This window comes from Trachypithecus francoisi, unplaced genomic scaffold, assembly GCF_009764315.1.
Source record: "Trachypithecus francoisi isolate TF-2019V2 unplaced genomic scaffold, Tfra_2.0 Lachesis_group2, whole genome shotgun sequence".
NCBI lineage: Eukaryota > Metazoa > Chordata > Mammalia > Primates > Cercopithecidae > Trachypithecus > Trachypithecus francoisi.
Window position 1 is genome coordinate 159,815,758 of NW_022681465.1, and position 16,122 is coordinate 159,831,879.

At 54.5% G+C, this 16,122-nt stretch overlaps 3 protein-coding genes across 3 annotated transcripts in view; 2 read left to right on the top strand and 1 right to left on the bottom strand.

Annotated features, from left to right (window-relative positions):
- The first annotated feature begins 493 nt into the window (after nucleotides 1–493).
- On the top strand, nucleotides 494–3,470 carry LOC117066126 (proline-rich receptor-like protein kinase PERK14). Its single transcript, XM_033181573.1, has 3 exons — nucleotides 494–545; nucleotides 1,346–1,871; nucleotides 2,293–3,470. Exons 1-3 carry the CDS (start codon nucleotides 494–496, stop codon nucleotides 2,687–2,689), a joined length of 975 nt encoding a protein of 324 aa, XP_033037464.1. The 3' UTR covers nucleotides 2,690–3,470.
- LOC117065893 overlaps nucleotides 3,149–16,122 on the bottom strand; it is an 88,070-nt gene continuing 75,096 nt past the window's right edge. Inside the window, exon 4 of the mRNA XM_033181296.1 lies at nucleotides 3,149–3,195. Within this exon, the coding sequence (XP_033037187.1) occupies nucleotides 3,164–3,195 (32 nt within the window). The 3' untranslated portion in view covers nucleotides 3,149–3,163. The remainder of the gene's footprint in view (nucleotides 3,196–16,122) is intronic.
- IRF1 (interferon regulatory factor 1) lies at nucleotides 7,937–15,704 on the top strand. Its single transcript, XM_033181291.1, has 10 exons — nucleotides 7,937–8,189; nucleotides 9,224–9,315; nucleotides 10,682–10,781; nucleotides 11,608–11,784; nucleotides 11,896–11,945; nucleotides 12,054–12,183; nucleotides 12,367–12,489; nucleotides 13,031–13,080; nucleotides 14,268–14,403; nucleotides 14,690–15,704. The coding sequence occupies exons 2-10, from the start codon at nucleotides 9,229–9,231 to the stop codon at nucleotides 14,812–14,814; spliced, it is 978 nt and encodes a 325-aa protein (XP_033037182.1). The 5' UTR covers nucleotides 7,937–8,189; nucleotides 9,224–9,228; the 3' UTR covers nucleotides 14,815–15,704.

Here is a 16,122-nt window from a genome sequence, read left to right on the forward strand (position 1 = left end):
TGGTTCTAACCCTGGGCCACAGGAGAAAGAAGGGACAAGAACCTATTTGATCTGGGGCCTCACTAAAAGCTGCCATAGTTGCTGGGCCCCTCAATGGCACTCCTTCACTGTCCTGAGCCTCATTTCCAGGGCTGCCCCTGGAGTTGGGATTCCCAGGCTGAGTCACCAGGGTTGCCAGGTGCTCATGGCACAAGCTCCACTCTTGCAGTATTTGGACTTTCCCTGGCCCTCTCCCAGGCCAGCCACCCTGATCCTAAGCCTGGGCTGATGAAAGTCAATGTCGGCCCATACAGGGATGCTAGGGAGGTCTTTCTGCCTTTCCTTCCACTGGCTAGCTGGCTGCTTCCAGAATAGCCACCACTGTTACCTGCCCCAGCCCCAGCTCTTCTGGACTGAGGGAGCTCCACTTAGTCTGATTTATGTCTTTCCAAGAGCCATGGTCTCAGGGCCGTAAAGAAAGAGATCCTTACCATAGACTTGTGGTCTCAAAGGCATGCATTTAGGAAACACGGGCTTGCCGGTGACACTGTCCACCTTGACCCCAGGTACTGCTGTGGGCTTCAGAGATCAGGGAGGGTACTGGACTCTCCCTCTGCAGCCCAAACTCCCAGCCTTCTTGTCTCAGATCCAGGGCCAACCCACCATAATCCCTGGCCTGAGCTCCAAGCCCTGGGGAGGGAAGGAAGTGGCCGACCCCACGGCCAGCATTCCTCTGTGATGACTGCAGTCCGCCTTCTGTCCAGCCACCCCAGCTGGAAAGCAGCTCTCAGGGAATTACAAGGGAAGCCCCTCCCACAAAGCCAAGGTCTCTCCTGCAGAGTGGGGCTTCCTTCAACTGGGGACATGGCAGGACCTGAGTGGGTTAGGGGTCCTGTGGGGAAGCAGGTCAGAAGGCATATGGACTCCACAGATGCCTCGAACTCACCCTACTCCTTCCCTCAGTAAACAATCACAAGCCCGTGATGGAGGTTAGCGGGTTCTAGATCCAGGAGGCTAGACCAGACAGTCAGGGCTCACTCTCAAGGGCTCCAAGTCATGTTCAGGGAAATCCTCCAACAAATAAGCAAAAGAGGACACTACGGAGATGATCTCAGTAGGGACACCTCATCATATAAGGACAATAAGATGGGATGTGACAGTGAGGGGACAGCTGGGGACCTCAGCCATTTGAGGGGATATCCCAATTCCTCAGCTCCCACCTGGCTGCTCACAGTCCCCTCTTTCCCCACGTGCACACCCTCAAAGCCCTCGGCTTGGAGAACTTCCTCCCTCATTCCCTAAAGGCCACCCCTGCAGGCAAGTCCATCCTTCATACCCCCACCCTCAGCGTGAACACCATCCGGAGAGGGCTGGGGGCAGGTGCATTCGGGGGGGCTTTTCCGGGGCCGGTTTTCCCCAGCTCCCGCTGGAACTTCCAGCTGGCCACTGGCCGGTAACACTGGACGCCCGCCCGTCCCCCTGCCCCCGCCGCTGCGCAGACCTCTGCGCTCCCGGCCCGGTTCGGTTCCCGGAAACTCCTCGATTTCCCTGTTGCCGCCGCGTTTGCAAGAAACCGAAACCCAGATTCCGCCCCTCCGGCGCGGCCCCGCGGAAACCAGCGCTGGGGCTGACCCCCACTGGGTGGCCGGACCCAAGCCTTCCCCTACCCTGCCCCTGCGCCCCGCCCCACCGCCAGCTGCGAGGCCCAGGCGGAGGTGGGAGCCATCTGAGTGCCTGCGCACCGAACCCCGGCGGGCAGCGTCAGTCCAGCAGCTCAGCACCACCCGCGCCTCCAACGGGAAAGCCGCGGGTCTAACCCAAGTCTCAGGCTGCAACGACTGGCAGTGCCCCGGCGAGGGACGCAACGCGGCCTTCCCCTGCGGCAATTTACAGTAGGGCGCCTTTTCTGTGCATCCCCTGTGCTCCTGCCAAACCGAGCGGAAGGGGAAGGTGGTGGAGCAGGGAAGAGGGAAGTGCAGAGGTGTTCGCGGAAAGCTCTGCACCCGGATTGTTGCTAGCTCCATCTCGCAGGGGGAGATAATGGGCACAGAGAAGTTTAGCAACTTGCCTGAGGTCACACAGCCTGTAGCTGCTGACCCGGCTGCAAACCCATGGCTTGTAGCGGGAGGCTGGGCGGGGAAGGAGGAGGAAGTGCCCTGGTCGCGGGCAGGTGAGCCGCCTGGCAGGGGCGGGGCTGCCAGCTTGCTGGGGAGTAGGGTTGGAAGCGGGGTGGGGAGGAATGGGTAGGGAGGAGGCGGGCAGCCACCAGGGCTGGGAGGATTTGCAGTTCTCCCGCTGGCCCTCCCTTTCCAGGAAGCCGGCCAGCTTGGACCCGGCTGCTCACCCCGACTCACCCCCTGCCTGGGCGGAGCAGGAATGTGGAAGTTGGCCCGAAAGGACTGTGCCCCCTCCCCGTCAAACACCCCCCGCCCCCCACCAAGTTCTGGCCGGGGCTGTGGAGCGTGGGTCACCTGGGGGCGAAGGACTCCACATCACGGTGAAGTGGAGGTGCTGCAGCCCCCACAAAGACCAAGAAGCCTGCCAGGGGAGCCCCGGGCGAACGGCAGTGGGCGTGGGCCGTTCTGCAGCACCCATTGGCGCGGGGGAGGAGAGTGCTGATCCCATCAATCCCGCTCCAGGTCGCGGCCGCTGGGCCTGGCCCGGGAGCCTCCCCCGGCCTCCGGGCCCCACGGGACTGACGGGGAGCTGAGTTCTCTTTCCTCCCAACGGGGGTGTTTATAAGAAATGAAGCTCCGCAGCGGCCATCAGCGGCAGCCCACACTGTCACCCCGCCCCGCTCTCAGGGGGTTCCGGAACAGCCCTGAGCACTGGAGCAATTCCTTGGCTCAGTATTCCATCATGACCCCCTAGTGATTTTCCAGCCAGCTTCAGCCCCCCATTCTGCATTTAGGAATTTTATAATAATACAATGTTTATTCTGCTGTGTCATACAGCATTTTTTGCCAAACCTTTGAGAGGGGAGGGGCTGGTCTGGTGCCCCAGTGTATCTCCAGGACCACACCTGGGGTTCACTGAAAAGCAGGCCTGCGTGCGATTCACATATGTTGAATGAATTAAGGGACTTTCTTTCTCCCCAATTAGGCTCCTTGCAGGCAGGGTGATGACCCTTGGATTCTGCCTTCAAGCTTTTGGATGCTTTTATTTCTGGCTTGTGTTCTGCAATTCACAGTTTAGGACTGCCTGCCTCCCAGGTTTCTGTGAAAATAGAGATGAAGGCTTTGAGCATTTCAGAGAGTCCTACTACTTCTGCACCTGCAAGGCTGGAAGGCATGCTGGGGGGTGTTTGTCTGCTTTGGGGACTGTGGCCCCCTCTCTGGGTAGCAGGCTCCACAGGTAGCAGGTCTCCCAGTCAAAAACCTAGTTCAGGTCAGGAGCGGTGGCTCACACCTGTAATCCCAGCACTTGCCTGTAATCCCAGCACTTTGGGAGGCTGAGGCGGTGCATCACCTGAGGTCAGGAGTGGGAGACCAGCCTGGCCAACGTGGTGGTGAAACCCCATCTCTGCCAAAAATACAAAAATTAGCTGGGCGAGGTGGCGGGTTAGCTATTCGGGAGGCTGAGGCAGGAGAATTGCTGAACCCCGGGAGGCAAAGGTTGCAGTGAGCAGAGATCATGTCACTGCACTCCAGCCTCGGTGACAGAGCAAGACTCCGCCTCAAACAAAACAAAACAATAAAACACCTCATTCAAACCTCACTGGCACCTGCTCCTCAGCGCTCACAAACTCTCATGGTAGCCACTCTGCGGGGAGAGCAAGGATGGCAGCATCACTTTAGTGTGGTCCTTGTGGCCTGTGCATGGATGTGTGTGTGCACGGTGACGCATTGGGAGCCATGTTTCTGGGCTTCAGGACTAACCGCAGCCCAGTTAGGGGGTGAACAGTGTTTTGAGAGCCTGAGGGAGGAACTGGGGACAAGAATTGTCTGTCAGGGTAGAGGCTCCCACAGGGTGTGTGAATGTGTGTGTGAGATGATCTTGCCTTCAGCATCCTGATTGCAGAAGTCACTTCAAAGGAGGCCGTGCCAGCCAGTTAGCCTCCTCTTGCCAGCATAGAACAATCCAGGCTCCAATACAGACAGGCCACACAATGAATTCACCCTCATCGAGTGAGGGTATGGATGAGAGGTGTCTGTAAGGAAGACCTCGCGCGGTACAGGGTGCTGGCTACCCTCAGCTAATCCCTAGCTTGCTTCAGCTGCTGGGCATGAGGAACCTGCTAAGATTTCCCATAGAAAACATGTAGAGTTATTTTTCTCACAGAAAAAATGTAGAGTTTGTTCCCCAGAGTTTGTTCCCACCACGTAGAAAGTGACTAGTGGTGAAAAGGCAACACATGAAAGTTCAGAACCAAAGGGGTCCAAGGAGGGAAAAGAAAGGACTTCCAGTTGATTGCTTTGTGGGCATTTTGAAGAGATCAGGCATATGCTCTGGGCCTTAAAGAAGACACAGAGATTGAAGTGGTGGGGTGGGCAAGGGAGAGGGAGATTGAGAGAGGGCGAGTATTGCCAAGTATCCTGAGGAGATAGGGATGAGGGGACAAACACAGTGTGTTCAGAGAATGGAAACACAGGGAAAGGTTCATGCGTTCCTGTTCATACGTTTCATTTGACTTATGTCTTACAGTTTGGAAATAATTTTTTTGATAGTCTAATTTTATATTTAGGAGAGATGGAGACAGATGATCTCTATTTTACAGATAAGAGAACTGAGCCGCAGAGAGGGACAGCAACTTGCTAAGATCACACAGCAAGTGGAAAAAGCACAATAAGAACTCAGGCTTTCAGACTCAAATCCTGTGTTCTCTTTTCATCCCCCTTTAGTTTCATCTTCCCTACTGCCAAGGGTAGGGAAGCTGTCAGGGCCAGACGGTTGGAATGGGACCCCAGGACCAGGCTGAGCAAAGATTTGAATGTGGGGCTGAATGTAGGGGAGCTCAGAAGGCTCCCGGGCGGCCCTGAGTGTTAGTTAGGGAGATCATTCCAGCGCAGAAGCACCATCTTCCCCATCTACCTGGGCAGGACTGATAGGCAGGGAGACCGAGGGGGAGGTTGGGGCAACAATAGTTTGGTCCTGGACTGTGAAATCACAACCAGATACAGGAAAGGAAGACCCAGAAGACCAGGTGGGAAAGAAAAGGGCTGGCTCGAAATTACTAAGAGCCTACAGGAGCCTCCGTGTTCTGCTGGGGATCACAGGGAATGTTCTACATCTTAGAATGTGATTCATCAAAAGCCATTACAATAAAAATGTTGGGTATTTAAACATGGCTTAGCTTTATTTCACTGAGTTGGAGTATAGCACCCCTAGTCATAATAATCAGATTCTTACAGGCTTCAAAATAAAATAAGAATCCCTAAGGTTAAAAAAAAAGGTCAAAGATGTAAATGCAAATGACAGTTTCTTTTTTTTTTTTTTGAGACGGAGTCTCCCTCTGTTGCCCAGGCTGGAGTGCAGTGGCCGGATCTCAGCTCACTGCAAGCTCCGTCTCCCGGGTTCACGCCATTCTCCTGCCTCAGCCTCCTGAGTAGCTGGGACTACAGGCGCCCGCCACCTCGCCCGGCTAGTTTTTTGTGTATGTTAGTAGAGACGGGGTTTCACCATGTTAGCCAGGATGGTCTTGATCTCCTGACCTCGTGATCCGCCCGTCTCGGCCTCCCAAAGTGCTGGGATTACAGGCTTGAGCCACCGCGCCCGGCCGCAAATGACAGTTTCATTGGTAAATCCTAACTGGGGAATTTCTCCTAAGCAAAAAATTATTGATGTGCACAAAGATTTAGCTAATAGCGTTGTTTGTATTATGAAAAATGGAAATAACCTAACTGTCCTACAATAGGGGATTAATTGGGTAAATTTTTATTTATCCTTATGAAAGAATAATATATACCTATTGCAAATGATATTGCATAAGTACATTTCATGACATGGAAAGATGCTCATTATGGCTAAATATACATACACATATACAGGTATATTCATACCTGTATCTGTGAATGAAAATTAAGTTTTTGTTTTAAAGCACTTTTTATAGTCTCCTGTTGCCTTCACAGGGTCACTGTGGTCAATTTATCAGGCCACAAGGATGCAAACTTCCTTTCCCTAATCTCATCCTGAATTTTCCAGTGGGTGTGTCAGGTTCTCAGGGGCAAGACAAGCATCTATTTGCTGTACCAAGAAAGGATCCCACAACTCAGGAGTCACTTGTTTTCTCTCATTCTTGCTCAGAAGGTCTTGGTCCCTGTAGCAAGTCCCCACTCACATTTGTCACTTAAAGTACCCCAAACCCCATCTTTCCATTCCAGAGTGTCATTGCCCTCCACTTTGCTTAACACTCAGTTAGGTTCCTTCCTCAGTTTCTTCTGCCTCCTTTCCTCTCCTAGCTCCTGACTCACCTCTATCTGGTAGACAGTTTTGCCCATTTCTGCTGGTATCGATGCCAGGTTTGGCATCGGTCACAGCACTCAGATTGCAATGCACCAGAATGGGATTAACCCATGCATTTCCTCTACGGGAGGGAGGTAGTAGAGTGACTGGCAAGTCGAATGTTGCATGAGTGTGTCTATTTCTAGCCCGCAAAATGGGGTGCTGCCCTGCAGGGAGAGCTGGGGTGAAGGAAATGACATGCCTGGGAGAGTAACTTACTTCTGAGTCAGGAGCTTTAGAGAGATGAAGGAAGAAGCCTCCTGGGCCAGAGTTTTGAATGGAAAAGGAACACCCAGTCTAGTCTCTAGGACTATAAGTGGGGCAGGGACTAGTGCGAGAGTTAAGTAGGGGCCCTTACCAAGGAACATGGGACCTGGGCTCCCCAACCCTTTCGCTAGGTCCATGGCGTTGATCAGCCCTGAGCTAATTCCTCCATGCTGCCCAGAACCTCTCTGGGCCAAGCCCTGGGGACTCAGAGATGACCGCAATACTTCCATTGAGGAACTCCCATACACGGGCCACAGGGAGGATCTGGAGGCGGCCTGAGGTAGGAGTGTTAGGAGGGATCAGAACTACTCCACCCCCACCCTCACTCAGCCGTCTGGGCTTTTCTGAACCCCTTCTCCTCCTCTGTTCCCTAAGGCCAGCCAGGGGGAGTCCCAGGGAGGCAGACGGAAAAGGGGTGAGGTGTCATCCTGGTCACTATTAGACCCTGGAATGGCGACCTTGAAAACTACTCAGCGTCTGTTGCCCGAGTGGAGCATAGTGCTTTACAATCTCTTTCCATCACAGCAAACCATCAAGGTAGGGCTACTGTTATTTTATGGTTGAAAAACGGAGGTCCTGAGTCCCTTGGGGGCTGTGCCAGCAGCGGCCAAGTTGGGATTTCCCCTGGTTCAGCAGCCCCAGCCAGCACACGGGGCAGGGTAGGCTTTCTGCCTCCTTCACTTCCCCAGGGCAGGTGAGTGACCTGGAGGGAGGGGGTCACCCCTAAAAACAGGGGTAGTGCTAGGACTGAAACTCTCCCTTCTTGATATCCCACTGGCAAGCTTGAGGAGCCAGGCTGCCAGTCGGGAGATTCGGCCGGTGTTCTCCCTGGTGAGGGCGGCAAGTGCCCGGGCGATCCCCTCACCTGCGTTCAGGAGATAGACCCCCACCCCCACCCCACCAGGAGGGTGAAAAGATGGCCCCAGGAGCCAGCCGGCTGGGAGAAGGCGGAGTGAGAGGAGAGGCTGGGGCCGGGGGTGCCGGGCTGTCCAGGGCAGCCCTCCTCCGGGCGAGCCGGAGCAGGGGTGGATTGGGAGCGCGCGGGGCGGGCCCGCGGTGGCCCCGGGGCGGTGGCGCCCGGCCGGAGAGGGTGGGGCGGAGCAGCCGCCCTGTACTTCCCCTTCGCCGCTAGCTCTACAACAGCCTGATTTCCCCGAAATGACGGCACGCAGTCGGCCAATGGGCGCCCGCGCGGCTGTCCGGAGGCGGGGCCGGTCAGGGCTGGGGAATCCCGCTAAGTGTTTGGATTGCTCGGTGGCGCCGCTGCCCTGGCAGAGCTCGCCACTCCTTCGTCGAGGCAGGACGTGCGCCTGAGCCCCGCCGAACCGAGGCCACCCGGAGCCTTGCCCAGCCCACGCCAGCCGTGCCCAGCGGCCTTGAGACGCAGATAGCCTCTGCCTTCTTCCCTCTTCCACCCAGAGTCGCGCTCCGCTTCCCCTCACGGCAGCCCCTGCGTCGCCGGGACCCTCGCGCGCCGCCGCCGAATCGCTCCTGCAGCAGAGGTGAGTCCGCTTTTGCGGCGCGGGGGACCGGCGGCGTCGAATAAAAGGCGCGCGGAGCACCAGGAAGTGGGGGATAGAAAGCCCCAGGCTGGAGACTCGCTGGCGCGCAGCGTTGCCCGGGCCCCCGCGCGGGCTCTGGGGGGCGCCGGAGGAGCTGCGAGCCGCGGCGCGGGGAGGGCGGGCCGCGGCGTGGACCGCCCACCCGGACGAGGCTGCCGGCGCCCGGCAGCTTTCGCAGATCTGCGTGCGCGCAGCCGCCGGGGGTCTGTAGGTGGCCCGCTACGTTCGTCCCGCGCATCCACGCGCCGTGCCGGGGACCGAGTGTCAGCCCACGCGTGGGCGCCCAGTGCTCCCGGCTTTTGGCGGTCCTAGCTCCGCGCCCAGGCCCCAGGTTTTGGGCTCCCTGTGCTGGTGACAAGGGCTGGCTTACTGCCCAGGTGGCTGGAGGGAATCGTGACCTACGTAGACTGCTGGAAGAGGCGCCACAGGTGTTCCTTGGGCCGCTTCTCCAGAGGAGGGGAAACCGGGCCGGAAGGGTTAGCGTCCTGATCTTAGCGTTGTGGGCTCTGTGACTGTCAGGAGGGCGTAGAATGGATTCGGGGGGGCTGTTCAGGATGATGGCTAGCCCTTTGGTTGCTAGTGGTGACAACTCAAGTCAAGGGAATTTCTTCTTGGCATCAAGCAAAAGAAGTCCCTCCCTTCCCAAAGGATGTGAATTTTGAGCGAAAAGTTCTGAAATTAGGGTATCTGTGCATTTTGTCTCTTTTCCTGCACATGAATCCTAAAACCATCACTTGCATGCCTGTCTCATCCAGAGACTGGCTGGGATGAAGGAAGGGGCAGAAGCATTTTTGCCTAAGATGGTGAAAAAAATTGGAGAGCAGTTTTATTCCAGGGCAGCTCCCCTCCCCACTGAGTGTAGTACCCAGTAGCTGGCTGAGGGGAGGGTAACTAAGTGACCTCGGGTGGGGCAGGTCAGTGCCCAGGTACTGTTCAACAGATTCCAGACTGGAGCCTCTGTCTTCTCTTTACAGCCAACATGCCCATCACTCGGATGCGCATGAGACCCTGGCTAGAGATGCAGATTAATTCCAACCAAATCCCGGGGCTCATCTGGATTAATAAAGTGAGTGTAACTCTTTGGGTTTTCCTGCCACTGTTTTAACCCATGTACTTCTGGAGGGACCAAAGCTTCAGATGCAGCTCAAAAAGGGAAGTGATAACGGGACAGGCAGATGTTTCTCCCAGTGGGTCCTGCATGCAGGGAGTGTGCAAGGCCCAGCCTGGGCCTCACTTGCACGACTCCTGCTTTCTTCCCTTCTTGAGGTAGGGCACCCACCTGAAGGCACTTCCAGTTTCCAGCAGCAAGACTTTCCCAGCATCTGCAGAGCTGGAGTTCTGGTCTCCTCTGAGGGAGACCCTTACAAACATACACAGCACTTTGCAGGGCTCTAATCAAACAAATAGAAGACTTGAGAAGTGGATGCTGCTGGGCAGAAAGGTGGCTGGCTTAGCAGAGGACAAACGAATCAATCTTGCACCAGTCACTGTGGCCCAAGAAGCCTATAGCTGGTGCACTTGGGGCAACATAGACACTATAGGCTTAGTAGCAATGATAGTATTCATAGTAATAGCTAATGCTTACTGAACACTCCCTGTGTGCCTGGCACCTGCTAAGTATGTTATTTACATTGTGTCATTTAATCCTCGCAGTAGTCCTGTGGGGTAGGTCCTATTAATGTCATCATTTTCAGATAAGTAAACAGAGGCACTGAGAGGAAGATTGTAAGATCACACAAAAAGTGATGAAGCCAAGATTTGAACTTGAACGGTCTGACTCAGAAATCTTTACTGTTAACCATCAGTGATAATAACAGTAAGACCTTAGACTTCATATTTGTCACTGTGTCCCTACACATCCTCTGGTTTTTAATTCTCAAACTTTTGTTGGATATGTTTCCTCATTTCAGAGAAGAGAAAACTGAGGGGAAAAGAGATACAGTGGCAATGCCAGGGTTACACAGTGTTCACCATCCAAGTCTAGCCCAGAGCTCCCTCAGTGGTATGACCAGGACCCCTTGTGTAAAGCCCATGGTCCCAGGTGTCCTGAGGAGTCCTTTCTAATGGAAGAAGTTCTTACTTCCATGTTGGTGTTTACAAGCCAGAGAGAAACATCCCAGAGCTTCAGAATCAGGGCTTCGGGGGAGGGTGCCCTGTGTGCGTCCTAGCACATGTGTAACAGGCAGAGGGAGGTCTTTGTGAGCTAATAGTGCTGCAGCTCATCCGAACTAGGAGTCCCTCCTGAGAGATCCAGAGTGATCTGTTTAAGCCAGCCTAAAGATGGGTCAGTCCAAGCCAGATGGCAGGGGGAAAAGGGGAAGTCAGCCTTTTCTTAGACCTGTCTGGCTGGGCAAGCCTGGGTCTCAGACTCAGCCCCAAAGTCTGTGGTCTCTGAGCTGACACAGCCTCGTGTATATGTGTGTGTTGTTCAGGAGGAGATGATCTTCCAGATCCCATGGAAGCATGCTGCCAAGCATGGCTGGGACATCAACAAGGATGCCTGTTTGTTCCGGAGCTGGGCCATTCACACAGGTGTGTGCCTGGGACTCAGGCCTAGGAAGGCCAGGGTAGAGACAAGAGGAGGCACTAACGTTAACACAGAGGCTCTTCACTGGGGTCCCTGAGCTCCCTGAGACAATATGCAGAATTACTGGGAAGAGGGGCTGGTGGCAGACTAGTGTTTCTGGAGAAGAGAGTCCATTATTTCAGCAAATTCTCAAAGGGATTTCTAAAGCCAAGATCTTAGAAAGTGTGTGGCTTCGGGGGGTTGTGGCTAGATGAGAGTTTTCCCTGGCAAAAGCATCTGTGAAAAGCAGCTGTAAGCCAGGGCACTGAAAGAGACCCAGGTCTGCCTTCATGTTGACCAAGGCCCTTGGTCCAAGGCTCATGTGGTTGGTGGCCTCCTTTATCCTTGAAAGATGGAGCTCGAGGCCCATCTCAGAACAGTCAGTCCACCCATTAGTTACTGTTCTCTGCTGCCCAGTCTGTGCCCACTCCCATGTTGGGAAATATCAGATAAGCCCCAGCCCCTACCTTCTGGCTGCTGATAGCCCAAGGAGGAAGACTGGGCATGGTCTGGGACACAGATAGTACACTTTGGGGATATAGGGACTCTAGTGCTTCTAGCTGGACCCTTCACTGAGGCCCGCTAGATGTGTTTAAGCCAAGCCTGGGCATTTGAGAAGGTCCAGGGCCTAGGACCTGCAGAGTGTCACTGGAGTACCTGCTGGTTTGACCACCGTGGCTGTCTGGTAGCATGAGAGCTCAGGGGTACCCTTACCTTCCTCCACCAGGCCAGGGGCAGCTGAGGATCCCTACCTGTGGCCCTGATGATCCTCTTTTTTCTCCTGTCCTCTAGGCCGATACAAAGCAGGGGAAAAGGAACCAGATCCCAAGACGTGGAAGGCCAACTTTCGCTGTGCCATGAACTCCTTGCCAGATATTGAGGAGGTGAAGGACCAGAGCAGGAACAAGGGCAGCTCAGCTGTGCGAGTGTACCGGATGCTTCCACCTCTCACCAAGAACCAGAGAAAAGGTATCCAAGGACTCTGGGTCCTTGGGAAGCGCCCTCAGGGAGGGAGGGTAGAAGAAGGTCAGCTGGGGCTGGCAAGCCTACACCAAGGCTGACAGCCTGTCTGCCCCACAGAAAGAAAGTCGAAGTCCAGCCGAGATGCTAAGAGCAAGGCCAAGAGGAAGGTGAGTGTGGTCCTAAGCAGCCAGGCCTTTGGTCACCTGTGGGCCAGGGTGAGCAGTGGAAGAAATGCTAAGGTGGGCCTGGGCCTAAGCTGCTTTCTCCCTCGACAGTCATGTGGGGATTCCAGCCCTGATACCTTCTCTGATGGACTCAGCAGCTCCACTCTGCCTGATGACCACAGCAGCTACACAGCTCCGGGCTACATGCAGGACTTGGAGGTGGAGCGGGCCCTGACTCCAGGTGAGCTGGTGCAGGTCTGGCAGGGGACTCCACAAGTCAGTGGGATGGCTCTTTCTCTTGGAGGCATGGTGCTGGCAGATGGTGGCCCATTAGTGCAGGCTGCAGGGTTGGTCGGGGGGCGCTTGATGTCTTGCAAACTAAGAAAGCACACAGCCTTAACCCATGGCTTCTGCTGTCCCCCAGCACTGTCGCCGTGTGCTGTCAGCAGCACTCTCCCCGACTGGCACATCCCGGTGGAAGTTGTGCCGGACAGCACCAGTGATCTGTATAACTTCCAGGTGTCACCCATGCCCTCCACCTCTGAAGGTTGGTGCTCCTGGGGCCTGGCCTGCCTGCTTGACTGTCTGGGTCCTGTGAAGGGCTTCCTGAGAGAGAAAAGACGCTCAGAACTCCACCTGGCACTAAGCTGATTGAGCTGGGCATTGCCCAGTCTTAGCCCTCATGGGGGGAGGCAAGCGACGGGGACACTAGGAAGGCAGTTCAGAGTGGGCTGCAGCACAGTGGGGGCTGGTGAGAGGAGGGAAGGGGGCCGGGGGCTGTTTTTTGGGGTGCTGTTTCTCCTTCCTCCTCTGCAGCCCAGCATCTGAGGGTGAGGAAGGAAGTGGGGTGGGGGTGGGAAGAGGCGTGGCTTCAGGGTTTGAGAGGCTGAGTCACCAGGCTGGTGTCCTGTTCTGGAATCTCCATAGCGGGCAGGTCCACTGGGAGGGTTGTGTGTGTGTGTGTCTGTGTGTGTATGTCAGAGAGAGAGAGACAGAGAAAGGGCAGGGGGATCTGGTGGGCTGGAACTGGAACTGCAGGGCGAGTGTGGCTGACTGCCAGCCAACCTCTCTGCTTTCCCCATCCACAGCTGCAACAGATGAGGATGAGGAAGGGAAATTACCTGAGGACATCATGAAGGTAAAGCCCTTTCCTACCTGGGCACTCTTGAAGTGACCGTTTCTCAGTGAGGAGAGAGAACCAGTGAAGCTTCCGAATCAGAGGATGGGCAGCTGCTATTGTCACCTGGCTGCTTGCATCATCCCACAAGTGCCACATTCACGTGGCTTGACTGGTGGGAAAGCCACTGTGGGTAGGGAAGGCAGGTGGGAGGCCTAGCCTTCGACAGACCATCTTGAAGCAAGCCTGGGGGCATCAGCTCTGTGAGTCAGGCACTGTCAGCGATGGGTCCCTGGCCTGCACCCTCTGCCCCAACATGCCCCAGCCCTGCTAGTTTGGGAAATGCACATCAGGTTTCAATAATCAGCCTTTAGGATCCATTAATGTGATGGCTTTATAGAAAAAGTTAGCAAATTATCCTCCAGTTTTTTTTTTTTCTGCTTCAGTTTTAAAAGAATATAAAGAAGTTTTTGCAGCTGGGGGCGGTGGCTCACGCCTGTAATCCCAGCACTTTGGAAGGCCAAGGCGGGTGGATCACCTGAGGTCAGGAGTTCGAGACCAGCCTGACTAACATGGTGAAACCCATCTCTACTAAAAATATAAAAATTAGCCGGGCCTGGTGGCACATGCCTGTAATCCCAGCTACTCCGAAGGCTGAGGCTGGAGAATCGCTTGAACCTGAGAGGCGGAGGTTGCAGTGAGCTGAGATCGTGTCATTGCACTCCAGCCTAGGCAACAAGAGCAAAACTCCATTTCCAAAAAAAACAAAACAAAAACAAAAGTTTTTGCAGTAGTTGTAACCCAGCTGTTCCATCAGCCCAGAAAATTAAGACATGTACATAGTTCTTTATCTGTAGCTTTTCTAGTCATCTTTTCTTGATTTGTTTTGCTAACCTTTGTTTTAAGCCTCATTCCCTCTTACTATGTCCTTACACAGTTGAGAGGGAAGTTATGGAGAGTGGAGTGCCAGAGAGTGGGTGTGAGAGGGGTGGGAAATGAATTGTTGAGGACCAGTGCCACCATGCATTTCTGCCTCCTCCCTCCTGGGCCCTTGTCCTGACTGCAGTGCACTTCTGCATCCTATCTGAGATTGTGAAAATGGCCAAGGGTGTGATCCTGGCTGAGAGGAGCTGGTTCATTGAGGGCAGGGCCACAGGGTGAGTCTGCACTGGAAGGGAGTTGATAGCCTCTTGCTCTTCTGTCCTCAGCTCTTGGAGCAGTCGGAGTGGCAACCAACAAGCGTGGATGGGAAGGGGTACCTACTCAATGAACCTGGAGTCCAGCCCACCTCTGTCTATGGAGACTTTAGCTGTAAGGAGGAGCCAGAAATTGACAGCCCAGGGGGTAAGAAGGCCCTGGATCCATATGGCTTCTTAGAGGAGGGAGAATTACATAGGAATGGAGAAAGCTTGGGGGCAGGGCCAGGGAGCAGTGCGGTAAAGCATCTGGGGTACCGACACATTGTGAATTAGCTACTGCTGCCATGCCTTAAGGTTGGCCTGAAGCTGAGTGGATGTTTGCTGCTGTGCTGTGAAGAGCGGAGGCCATGTCTGTGGCCTTCAAGGGTAGGCGGAAGCACACCTTATGCCACTGTCCCCCACCCTCATGCAACCTTCTTCATATCTTCTAGGTGATATTGGGCTGAGTCTACAGCGTGTCTTCACAGATCTGAAGAACATGGATGCCACCTGGCTGGACAGCCTGCTGACCCCAGTCCGGTTGCCCTCCATCCAGGCCATTCCCTGTGCACCGTAGCAGGGCCCCTAGGCCCTTCCTACTCCTCTAGGCAAGCAGGACCTGGCATCCTGGTGGATATGGTGCAGAGAAGCTGGACTTCTGTGGGCCCCTCAACAGCCAAGTGTGATCCCACTGCCAAGTGGCGATGGGGCCTCCCTCCTTGGGTCATTGGCCTCTCAGGGCCTGGCAGGCCAGTTTTCTGGGTTTTTCTTGTGGGGTAAAGCTGGTCCTGCCTCCTGGGAACATGAGGTTCTGAGACTGGTGTGTCAGGTCAGAGACTTGGACTGGAGTCAGTGTCTGGCTTTTTCCTCTGAGCCCAGCTGCCTGGAGAGGGTCTCGCTGTCACTGGCTGACCCCTAGGGGAATAGACTAGTGACCCCAGAAAAGCATAACGCCAATCCCAGGGCTGGCTCTGCACTAACATACAATTGCACTAAATGAATCTCGTTCCCAAAGAACCACCCCCTTTTCAGCTGAGCCCTGAGGACTGTTCCAAAGCCAGTGAAATGTGAAGGAAAGTGGGGTCCTTCGGGGAGATGCTCCCTCAGCCTCAGAGGAGCTCTACCCTGCTCCCTGCTTTGGCTGAGGGGCTTGGGAAAAAAACTTGGCACTTTTTCTTGTGGATCTTGCCACATTTCTGATCAGAGGTGTACACTAACGTTTCCCCCGAGCACTTGGCCTTTGCATTTATTTATACAGTGCCTTGCTTGGCGCCCACCACCCCCTCAAGCCCCAGCAGCTCTCAACAGGCCCAGGGAGGGAAATGTGAGCGCCTTGGTATGACTTAAAATTGGAAATGTCATCTAACTATTAAGTCGTGTGAACACATAAGAACGTGTAAATATGTACATTTGTCTTTTTATAAAAAGTAAATTGTTTATAAGGGGTGTGGCCTTTTTAGAGAGAAATTTAACTTGTAGATAATTTTACTTTTTATGGAAACACTGATGGACTCATTATTGGCATCTCACCTGAACTTGACTTTGGGGTGAACAGGGACATGCATCTATTATAAAATCCTTTCTGCCAGGCGTGGTGGCTCACCCCTGTAATCCCAACACTTTGGGAGGCTGAGATGGGTGGATCACATGAGGTCAGGAGTTTGAGACCAGCCTGGGCAACATGGTGAAACTCCATTTCTACTAAAAATGCAAAAGTTAGCTGGGCATGGTCGTGGGCGCCTGTTATCCCAGCTACTCAGGAGGCTGAGGCAAGAGAATCGCTTGAAACTGGGAGGTGGAGGTTGCAGTAAGCCGAGACCATGCCATTGCACTTCAGCCTGGGCAACAACAACAAAAATAAATAAATCCTTTCATTTGGCCGGGT

Excerpts from the sequence above, each read along its gene's own strand:
- IRF1 (XM_033181291.1), top strand. The coding sequence starts at position 9,229 with ATGCCCATCACTCGGATGCGCATGAGACCCTGGCTAGAGATGCAGATT. Across the intron at positions 9,316-10,681 it reads GGCTCATCTGGATTAATAAA|GAGGAGATGATCTTCCAGAT; the intron begins GTGAGTGTAACT and ends TGTGTTGTTCAG. Across the intron at positions 11,946-12,053 it reads AGAGCAAGGCCAAGAGGAAG|TCATGTGGGGATTCCAGCCC; the intron begins GTGAGTGTGGTC and ends CTCCCTCGACAG.
- LOC117066126 (XM_033181573.1), top strand. The coding sequence starts at position 494 with ATGCATTTAGGAAACACGGGCTTGCCGGTGACACTGTCCACCTTGACC. Across the intron at positions 546-1,345 it reads ACTGTCCACCTTGACCCCAG|AGGGCTGGGGGCAGGTGCAT; the intron begins GTACTGCTGTGG and ends CACCATCCGGAG. Across the intron at positions 1,872-2,292 it reads TTCCCCTGCGGCAATTTACA|GAAGCCGGCCAGCTTGGACC; the intron begins GTAGGGCGCCTT and ends CTCCCTTTCCAG.